The 11715-nt window shown below is 38.7% G+C and overlaps 1 protein-coding gene across 1 annotated transcript; it reads right to left on the reverse strand.

Moving 5' to 3' along the window:
- LOC109714039 (serine/threonine-protein kinase D6PK-like) lies at window positions 835-5654 on the reverse strand. The gene is made up of 3 exons (XM_020238438.1): window positions 5433-5654; window positions 3542-5035; window positions 835-1948 (listed from the first exon to the last, which is right to left on the reverse strand). The coding sequence occupies exons 2-3, from the start codon at window positions 4768-4770 to the stop codon at window positions 1060-1062; spliced, it is 2118 nt and encodes a 705-aa protein (XP_020094027.1). The 5' UTR covers window positions 4771-5035; window positions 5433-5654; the 3' UTR covers window positions 835-1059.

The following is an 11715-nucleotide window of genomic DNA, read 5'->3' on the forward strand; positions in this document are numbered from 1 at the left end:
ATACATATATCCATTTATTTTTATGAACATTTATTTGAGTATGATTATTTTAAAAAATCCGTTATGTTCGAAACACGTTTTTTAATTACAGTACGGGGCCTAATGAGCAAAGGGGCCCGAGCGATTGTCTGGGCGGCAAATGTATCCATAAAGGAGACATATGCTTTATTATTTATTTATTTAGCTATTTATTTATTTATTTATTATTGTTAATTTGTGGGTGATCCTATCCCTCACCAACTACTGCAGTTGGAACTACGGTCAATTTGGATGTAGTTTCAATTGCAGCATTTGGACCTTCTTATGTAGTTGGAACTGCAGCAGTTGAACTCAACTACACTAAGCCAAACAAAGGAATTAAGGCTGCACGCATTTGCAACTCCACTGCAGTTGCAAATGCGTGCAACCAAACAGCCCCTTATTGCGTTTCGCAGGCATAATCTGGTGGTTAACTTACTAGACTGGTTTCCAATAGCGAAAAAGATTAGTGCGGAGGTCCTTCCACGAACACAAATTGAAACCAAGCACTTGCGTTCAGCTGTTGTTTCCAGCAGTTGTAGCGAAGCCGCTGAAGTCAATTGTAGGATCAATTCAATGCGAGTTCGGTGGATTAACAAAAAAAAAAAAAAGAAAAAAAAAAGAAAAAAAAAAAGAAAAGACAAAATGATGAAAAAAAGACAAAATGATGGCACGAACGGTGAAAAAGATATACTATTATGTACGGAAGAGAGCTCATGAGCCGCTTTAGATTTACAGTTTTTTTTGACAATTCTAATAATATATGCTTTTGCCTTCAACTCGTTTAAGTGAACCCCAACCGAACAAACCGGCCCAAGAAAAGGATAAGCCAATTCCATTCATTGCATGCAAAATCACGAGGGTCTACAATTGAGATATGGAGCAGCTTGGACTGGTCAGATATATCATTGAGGACTACAAAGTACATCCATGAGAACTACAACAACTGACACATTACAACAATTATAAGGAAACAATAGCCCACATAACGTCGAGAGAGATAGAGAGAGGAGGGAAAAAAAAGGGAAAGAGAAAAACCCTCTAAAAGAACTCGAAGTCCAGGTACTTGCCTCCGGACTTCACATCCGCCCCGACCATCCTCTTACTGCTGCTCCCGCCCGTCCCCTCCGCTGCCGCCCCGGCCTTTGCTAACAGCGGCAGCGGCTCCGCCTCCACCGGCCTCGGCACCTCAGGTGGAGTGCTGCACCGAATCAGCGCCCAGTTCACCCCCTCAAAGAATGGATGCTGTTTTATCTCCGTCGCCCCCCGCTTCACTCCCAGCCTATGCTGGGGTTCTTTCACCAATAAACCCTTGATCAAATCGCGGCTCGCGTAACTAGTCGACGGGGCCTCCGGAAACCTAAGCTGCTGACCAACCACATTGAACAGAGTTGCGCGGTTTCCCGACCCTTTGAATGGTGTCTTTCCATACAAGAGCTCGTGAAGAAAAATCCCGAAGGTCCACCAATCAACAGCACTGCCGTGGCCTTCGCCTTTGATTATTTCGGGGGCGAGGTACTCGTGGGTCCCCACAAAGGACATTGATCGCGCGGTCGTTGGTTCGGCCACCAGCTCAGGTAACGCGGAGGGGGACGACGGGCTCCCCTCGGCCCCCCTTGCCTTCCTGGTCTTTATTTTCTTGCTCTTTTGGTGGAAGAGTTTGGGCATGAAGCACGAAGGTTGGATGCAGACGGATGATGGCTCGATGCAGGCGGGTTGGACGCAGAATGCTCCACCCGCTTGCTTCGGATCGAGTGACGACGTCTTTATCAGTGTTGGGGACACCGCACATCTAAGAGACAGATCGAAGTCGGAGAGCATTATGTGGCCGTCGTCACGAACGAGAACGTTTTCCGGTTTAAGATCTCTGTAGACCACCCCAAGCATGTGCAGATATTCCAGAGCTAGGAGAACTTCCGCAGCATAAAATCTGTCGAGATGAGAAAGAGAGAGTTTTAAGTTTCATAAGCAAGGCAAGAGATTAAGAAGAAAGAATGCAGTTTTATTAACTGGTAGATGAAGATGATCACAAAAACCAAGAGGAGGTGGAATTAATAAAAAGAATATAAGGAGCTGCATGCCATAAGACAGATTTGCTTTCATTCGCTTTTGCATGTTGCAACAAGGAGTTTAGTCAAAGATGGCTAGTGGAACAGTGTAACTATATAGCCCCATTGCATTCTAAATAAGCAAGCCTAAAACTACAAGTATGCGAAGAAATTTTTATAAAGAAATCGACGAACAGATTTATGCACTGTTTGAATTTCGAATTTATTCAACATACAACAAATTGATGCAATACTCCGTTTTTTATTGCACAAAAGTGTAACCATAGCTTTGGAATCGAGCCATTACTCCTTTTATTTATTTACTAGGTTCCTCAGATTTCCTAAGAAACAAATCCTACAAGAAAATTTACAGACAAAATGGCCAAAAGAGTAGAAACAGACCACAGAAGTAATACAGCAGTATAAAGCAGTTCCTTCATAAAGTCATAATTTATGCTTAGGAAACTCTATGCTGGAAAATCTATAACATGCATAGTAATTTTGCTGTAGTACAACAAACAACAATTATGTGTAGCAGGGATAGTTTACTACATTCTTTATTCTTTTGCACATCCTTTTAGTACATTTGGTAAGACTTAAGAGATTCTTTCCTTTCTCGTGAGTAGAAGATGCTTTACTTTTATTCCCTTGACTAGATGTGTCTACTTTAATTCTTGATTGACATACCGTGTACCAAAAGCGATGATATTTTAGACTAAGCAGGTTTTATGAATATTTTTTATTTTCCTTCTTCCTTTGGTATTCATTCAACAGACATTGACATTGACATTGACAAAAATCTCGGATGGCACATGATCCTGCTCAGTCTTCCTTTTTCTTGCAAATGCTGCATGACCAGCATGTTTACATAGTACAAGAATTATTTCTCCAGATATTCGATGCCCTTGCACATCTTCCATTATAGGGCTACCACTAAACCCCTCCTAGCTGGAAATTTTTTTTGCCAAGATCCTTAAGAGCTTCTAATATCCAAATATGTATGGCATTTTCAGGAATTATCTAAATAAGCCACCGAAATACTAGTAGTCCCCATGAGAAGCAAAAGCTCCAGAATGCTGCGCGCAATTGGAGTCTTAAAAGTTAAAAATGTTAAATTTCCTAGCAATCTGTACAAGAGCTGACCCGCAAACAGAACAGCCAGACTCGAAGAAGAAAAACGGTCATTCTTCTCCACCGGATGAGATTACTAAAAGCAAAGAAGTGGCAATTCCTCACTTGAGATTAAAGATGCTAAATATCACGGAACATCACCTAGACAAACAAATGGTGCAATTCAAAAAGACATCAGCTGTCCCAAGCATGCCACTGAGTAATGTTAACAAAAGACTAAGCTTTCCAGCCAACAGACAAAAAATTCAGCAAACAGTCCAGAAATTAGAACTAGAATAACACTTGTTATGTCTAAATTAAAATAATAAAAAAAAACGAAAGAGCTGGTTGCTGTAAAATATTACCTTGCTGCATATTCAGAGAAGTGCTTCCCTGGCTGCCGCTGCCTCAGCGTGTGCAAATCACCGCCAGGACAGAACTCCATAACTAAACATGAGAACCTATCCGTCTCAAAATGTGTATACAATGTCGGAAGGAATGGGTGATCCAGAAGCTGGAGTATCTCTCTCTCAGTCTGAGCCCTATTTAACTTCTTTCTGCTAGCCAATGATGCCTTATCCATTACTTTCATCGCAAAATAGCACCTTGTTCCACTCAACTCTGACAAGTAAACACTGCCGATATCACCGCAGCCAAGCCTTTTAAGCAATCTAAAATGGCTCATTCCCAATATACCATCTCGAGCCCGAACAGCAAGAATAGCCTTCCACCGTGGGTCGTTTCCCTTGTGGGGCTTATTAGCACTTCCGGTTACATTGCTCCAATTACTATCGTCACTAAGCCCACTACTATCGCTTGCTCTACTCATGCTAGTCTTTGCACTCTCGAGCGAATCCCCTTTAAAACTACTACCCTTCGTACTCTCGCAATTCCTCTCCACACTAAGCATGCCATCACTAGTAACCCCTTCACTTCTATACGTACTTGTGCAGCTATTCACGATACTCATAGCGGTCACAACACCAGTTGAATCAATACTGCTATGGGGACTAACATTCCCACTAGGAGGGAGGGAAGCATCCCACACACACTCCTTTTCGTCGGAATCTTGAGGCAAGAATGCATTTTCCATGTTCTGAGAGGGTCGAGGAACAGCGAAAGGAGAAGATGGCGCGCCCAATTCACTAGGCTCCTCAATCAAGCTCTCAGCAGGGGAAGGAACTCCCAACTTTGCTTTCACACCTTGAACTCTAATCGAAAGATCTTCTATGAAAGGACCTTTTACAGAGAGGCCCTTCATCAAACAGCCGACCTGCGATTTCTCTTGGTCTATGGCTACATACACCGTCTTCATTAGATCCATATCAATAGGCTCAGGTGGATGGCTCGCGCCTGAGAAAGAGCTCCGCCCACCTTCTTCGGACGAATCGATGCTCCTAAAGCTTTCTGCCTCGGCAGTCAAGTCCTTGCGTTCTGGATTCGCGCTCTTCCCTTTCCATTCTTTTGTAAGAACTGGAAGATCCAAATTCTTCACAGCGGAAGCACCTCTAATACCTCTTAAATCGGGGGCCTGGGCAATCGCAGGGAGCTTTACAGGGAGCATTTTCGGCTCGGGAATCCTATCCATCTCCATTGAATCTTTAACATCACCAAGGTATAATTTGTGAAATTCACAAACTAATATTAGCAAATCTGCCAAAATTCGCAGTGGATTTAGACAAACTGGTGCGTTTCTCAAGATGTTCCTCTCTCAAACCTTAAGGATTCGTAGTATTTGTCCAATTTCTCACGGCTTCAGAGTAAAGGGAACTATATACCAAGTAGTATTACCGCAAGAGCAAGCAAAATTAGATTACGAAGCAAGCACCACTTGATTCCTCCTCTGCAACTCCAGAGACCTACAAAAACCAAGAGATCAACGCATTCGATCAACTCCAACATCTACAAAACTCTATCAACTAAGAAAATCAGCATAAATAACGATAAATCGCACAAACTCTAACAACTTATACTCCGATCCCCGTAAGGAATCATACGACAAAATTGAACATAATTCGTCCAAATCTCCAAAAACAAACAGAAAACAAAGATTACAACCCGAAAAATCACCAAAGCACGAAATCCTGCACATTCCGATCTTCTAGAGCAAAGAGGAGCTCTCCTCGGAAGTCGAAAAGTTCCCAAAGGAGAGGAAAAGAAGAACAATTCCCCGACAAAGACAAATCCTCGGATTTCTACAGCACAAAGGAGATTCGGAACGAAGGAGAAAAAGGAGGAGAACAGAAATCGCCGCACCTCGCAACAGGGGAAGTGGGAGATCCCGGAGAAGCTCCTCCGACGCCTAGGGTTTCTGAGTTCCTCTGATCCTGATCTAGGGTTTTCCCACTTCCCCGAACCCCACTTCCACCTCCGTCCTCTTCCCCCTTCTTCTCCACAGACACAAGGAAAAGGAAGGGAGAAAAAAGAGGAAAAGAGTGTGGCAGCAGGAGTGTAGAGCGCTGCAACCCGGATTCTCTTTTTCCCCCTTTTTCCTTTTTTATTTATTTTTTCCCTAATTATTTTATTTTACCATTTCCATTAATCAATTAATTAGCCGACACTAATTAACAGTTAGCAGTACTAATAATAGTAAGTACTTTATTAGTCGCGGGAAATCCAGTGAAGCGGGTTTTGGTCCAAGCGAATAAATACCGTGTCCGTACGACGGACACGTGGACCCCGTGCATTCAACCGTGACAGAGCACCGTTGCACAAAAGAATTTTCTCGGGGACCGTGGGGCCCACGGGACTTTATTTTTGTTACGCTTTCACGCTACACTGGATGACCTGTCACCGTCGCTCAATGCCATCTCGGCTTAATCACCGTCGGATCTTCATCGGACGGTGGAATGTCGATTGACGCCACAGGATACTTGTTTGACCACATGGTCGACTGGGTACGACCATACGAAGTACAGATGCATCCAGGCACAATTCGAAAAACTTTGTCAAATTAACTCATAATTTTATCAAATTTAATAAATTAAATTACTTTAATACTAAATAAAATTTAAAATCAACAGTTAATATCCAAAGGAGTCATAAATTTTGGTAAAATTTTTTAATTTAATTAAAAATATCAAAACTCAATTCAAAAAGTTAGAACGTAAAAGAGTGTTAACAAAAATAAACAAAGTTGAGGTCTCGCTTTCCGAATATTATATAGTTGAGGGGTCTGCGTGCATTTTCACCGTGATGGAGCTCGGCGTGACAAGGGATCGGATCCGTTGATTTGATCTCTTTGGGTGACGTGGCGCATCGGATGGACGGGTGCTATAATGGCGTGGTGATAAAGGGTGGGGACGCGATGCTGTTTGATTTGTCCTCGGAAGAGGACAAAGGAGTCAATTCCTTGTGACTGTTTTTACCCTCGCCCGATAAACGGTAACGTATCATCTCTCTCTCTCCTTCTTTTTGCCCCTCCTTGTGAAATGATCCTCTGCAGATGTGGATGTACGAATTTGCTACGATCTGATTCTGAATTTTTCATTTTATTGGTCATTGCCAATCATTAAATTTGAATATGTAAATTTGAATGAATATTTACTCCGAATTATCGCATGTTCACCCTAATCTCACCGCATACACTCGTGTGAGTAATTGTTTTCTTGAACAAAGGTGAAGTGGAAATTACTTTTATTGCGCAATGTTAATCAAAGTCTTATTGAGTGCTCATAAGCCATTAATTGCGCATGTATTCATTTCAGTAAATAATTTATCCAATGGTGACCAATTTATTCGGGTTTGTAGGAACTCACAAAGGATGAATTTCCCATTCAAGCTGGAAAGTAAGAGATAGATCAACTTCCTCTTGAGGGTTAATTATACATCTCACCTATTTTGTCGATAATTTTAATTCTATAATCCTAAATCTTTATGATCAATTTATAAACATTTATTCTATAAAATCTACATGGAGATTTTCTCTTATATTAGCTGCTACCATCCTTTTAGTTTCACATTTTCCATTCTTCTAGTGATGGTTGTTACTCAGTTGCTAATTTGAGAGTTCAAAGATTTGAACATCTACTTGTACGTATATATATTGAGGCATTTTAGATCCTGACTCTTAAAATTAAGAGAAAACTTAAGATATTTTCTACATGGTTTATTGTGCGTTTTTATTTAAGTACTACGTGCCTTTAATTGTATCACTTAAATATTGTGCAATTTGTATTTTTATTTTTCATCACTTCCTCTTTTATTTTTTTTCAGTAAATTTGTTATGTGTCATGCATGTGTATTGGAGTTTTCTTTCGTAAAAGATTAATAAAAATCTCATAGATTTTTTAGGATTTAATCTTAATTGCTCTTGGTGAGTTCCCCAACGGCGAAAAAGCAACAATCCACGAATTCAAGTGTGCAGTATGTGACTATTTTAATAAAGAGCGTAATGAAAAATAAGAACACAAATCATAAAAAACTTAACTGGTACGGTAAAAAATAATATGATATTAAAGTAAAAAATTAATATACCATGTGGGGCATGTGATTTTTTTTCACAATTTAATACCCCAGTATCTGAAACTCTTTTGCCGGCCACTGTCGATCACCAAATTCAATATAACAGCTTGAAATTTAAAACAAATAATAATTTTTGAAAATTAAATTTATAGAGTAATTAGCAGCATTTTAAGTGGGCATCTAGAGATATCATGATCCTACCACCTTGAGGGTGCGTTTGGTTCGCGCTATCTTTTAAAGATTCCTAGTAATCCAATGGGAATAAAAAAATATGACGGTGTTTGGCTAAACGCACTAAGTAATCTAGTTGGTAATATTGGATTCACTTGGAAATAAGATTCATCCCAAAGTACTAATCTCATTCCCTTGAGGGAGGGTGGATATCCTCATATTAATGGAATGGGGTAATCATAATATGTCTAATCTCTTTCTTTCTTCTTACCCGCCGGCTAATTGATATTATTTTTCTTTACACTCTAACCTTATATCTCTCTCTAAACTTATTTTTCTCTCTAAAATTCAACTTTTTTTTCTCTCTCTAAACTAAGCTTTCTCTCTCTCTCTCTTTCTAAAATTTCAACTCTCTTACTCCCTCTAGTTTCGACTATATTTTTCTTTCTATTTTTTTAATTATGCTCTCTCTCTCTAACTTATACTCTCTCTCATTTTTTTAAAAAAAGATGTTGAAACTTTTGGTAACATTATCTAAAATTAATTAAATAAATAAATTAATTAATTGTATATTTTTTGTAATATTAAATAATATGGCTAATTAATATTACCGTGCGAACCAAACACAGGAATTTCACATTCTTAGTAATAGGATGAATAGGAATAAAATTCTCGGATATCTTTTATTCCCAGTAATCTTTCATAATGCGAACCAAACGCACCGTAAAGATGAAGTCTACTGTATCATATTTGCACAACATCATTAATAACAAATCAATCGTATCTCTCTAGTTAAGAGAAAAGTATAATAAATTTTTTTTATTGATCATAATGGAACATAGATGAATAATTTTATTAATCGGTGACATTAGGTCGGCAATATACCAGATATATATTTAAATTTTTTTCCACCTCGAAACCACAATGTAATAAGATCCAGCGGGGCGGTAAATTTGACAACGGTAACAATCGACGCGGCTAAAAAAGCAAATCCCGAATACCAAGGTCCAATCGATGCAATGTCGTGATTAAATGATTAGATATAGATCCTGCTAGATTTTTCACCTCTAATTTAGCGACCCTAGGGATCCTCCCACTGGGTACTACCTAATTACTTATTAATAAATAAACCACTTTCTTTTTATATTATATTTATTTATTTAATTTAATTTTCGGTTGTGAAGGGGCTATGAAGTAGCTTTTGAAACCTACTTTGATGGCATTGGAATTAGGAAAAAGGTAGGTAGGTCTCTTCATATGAGCCTCCTTAATGATTCCGCCCCCCACTTTAACGTTCTGAAAAAGCCTGTGGGCTGTTTGGTGGTGGGCCTCTTTAATCTCCTCATCTTTTCTCCATATGAAGAATGGCTTTTGGTTTTCTTTGACTGTACCGTTGTGGCCAGTGAAATTTACAGCAGCTCGTAGGCCCCACATTTGAGGCTGCCGAGAAGAAAAGGAGAGACATGTTCTGGTGTTCAGAGCTTGTGGAAACGACTGTTCTTTGTGGTTTTTGAAAATACTTCTCTAGTGAATATATCAATTTGATTTGATGTAATTTAGTGTTCAAAAATTTTAGTTTTTGAGAAGTTTTGTTTATTTACTTTAGGGTCTCTCTTCGGAAACTTTTTTTATAAAAAATCTAGTACTTCTTTCGAGCCAATTCAATGTCGAAAGGGAGGGTTAGACATGTAATTTACAAAACATTCTAAAGTGTTGGGAACAAGATTACAATGTTGGATGTAGTCCACTTGATTTATTCGAGGTCATTCATAAAAATTAATGCTGTCGATTTATTTAAGACGATTTATAGGTACAGTCGACCCAATAGTTAAAATGTATTTGGACAGTTTTTGATAGACGGACATGATTAAATATGCTTACATTAGGTTATCTGTATATATATAACATACGGGAATCCCAGCCTAACCTTAATCAAAATTTTTTGTGACGGCTCCATCTTCGAAAAAAAGAAAATAGATTGGAAACGTCCCGCTCGTTTGCAAATCATGAACGAGTATGAACCACAAGGAAGAATCGCCGTCTATAATCCGTATTTGAAAATTAAAATATATACAGTCTAACATACAATTATCATTTGGGGCTTAAAGGGAGAGAATATGATTAAATGCTTCTATTCCTAAAGCCATTGAAGGGAATTTGATCCAAAGCTGCAATTAAGCAACTCTCTTTTTTGGGTACAGGAAGTGCTCTGGGTAGGACCCAAGCCACTTTGCTGCATGTCATCTCCAACAGTACTGCAAACAAAGAGCTAGCACTAGCATTATAAGACCACTTTTTACTTAAATATATTCAAATATATATTGATAACCAACCAATAACCAACTTGTCATATTTACCTTTGATTTACCTATCATCATGGCATGCACCCGAGATTTACCCCCACCTAATTGAAGCTTTGATTGATTTCTTCTACTGTCATGGACCAGGAAGGGGTGGTCAGTAACACTCAATTTGCCACACTTTTGAATACTGCATCTGAGGGTCACTATTATAAGTGCATTTCTTTGATCCTACCATCATGACATTTTTTTTTTTTTTTTTTTTTTTTAGGTGCCACCCACCCCCACCTTTTTATAACAAAAGATATAAGAGGTTTGTGGCACCTTCCTAACTACAGTATTCAATGTGCTATCATTTAGAAATTTTTTATGTTCAAATATGACACGACACGATGCGATAATTTTACACCATAATATAGAACGACAGGATTAATTATATCATTCAAATTGGCGCAACTGACATGATTGATGTATTGAGAATCTAAATCACTAGTTGTATCTTTATCATGAGACTGCATCAAAATATACCAAGATGATATAGTTTATTTCCATATATTCAGCTAAAATTTTTTTACCATTTCAGAAGGAACCGTCCAACCAGAGCTACAATTTTGTTTTTTTTTTTTTTTGACCCTGAAATTTTGAAAATTTATCTTATATAGTCAACAGGTTATAAAACAGCCATGTGGCAGGTTGTATCAAATTTCGACATCCCGGTTTTGTAGAGGATCCTTCACCGTTACGGGCCGTAGCTGTTAAATCACGTGGTGGACAATTCTGTGGCTATTATGATGATTATGATCTTTAATATTAGGAGTCGACAGGAGTAGGCCCCAGTATCTTAAACAAAAGGGTCTACTTTTGAGACGTGAGGAAATTAAAGTGGGTGATAATGGGAAAAGCTAGAGACCACCTTGTACGCATTGGCATTAGATATAGCTTTAGAGCATCAAGAGTAGCAGTAGCTCCATTTATTAAGGTTTCTAGGGTTTACTAGCGACGGAGGATGAGGAGACGATGACCACACTTTTTTGTGTCAGAATTGTCCAATAATAGAAAATGCTTATTGCTTCGGAGTGCAAAAAAAGTAACAGATACATATCTACAAGGAATTCCATGACAGATCCAATGCATTGAAATGAACTCAGCAATTATTTTGCAAATGAAGCTTTGGATCCAACTTCCTTTAAAAAAAGCTTGGCTCTAAACTTTTGGGCCTAATTAGGTTTTAGGCAAGCTAGAGTTTGAGCACTTGATTTGGCCTAAAGTCCAAAACTGCTTTCACACTCAAAAGTATAGACCTAAAAACTACAAGTTCCCCCGACTGTCCCTAGAGAAAGTGGCAAAGGGCTTGGTAGTTGGTATCCGAGACCCAAATTCGGATTCTAATTGATTCACATTTCCAGCTAAGTTTATTTCTAAATGAAATAAACGAAGCAGATAGCGTGCTATATATCTATCTCTCTCTCTCAAAAAAAAAAGAAAAATTACATAATAATGAATCAATCAAATAGCTAAATATTCATGAAAGCAAGAATTTTAGTTTCTACCCAGCAATTAGGCACAACTTAATTTGTCCACGTCTAAGTTTTATATATACACGG

The sequence above is a fragment of the Ananas comosus genome, linkage group 8 (genome assembly GCF_001540865.1).
Source record: "Ananas comosus cultivar F153 linkage group 8, ASM154086v1, whole genome shotgun sequence".
NCBI lineage: Eukaryota > Viridiplantae > Streptophyta > Magnoliopsida > Poales > Bromeliaceae > Ananas > Ananas comosus.

Coding starts and splice junctions, on each gene's coding strand:
- LOC109714039 (XM_020238438.1), bottom strand. CDS start 4,770: ATGGAGATGGATAGGATTCCCGAGCCGAAAATGCTCCCTGTAAAGCTC. Junction 1,949..3,541: donor TTCTCTGAATATGCAGCAAG/GTAATATTTTAC, acceptor TCATCTCGACAG/ATTTTATGCTGCGGAAGTTC.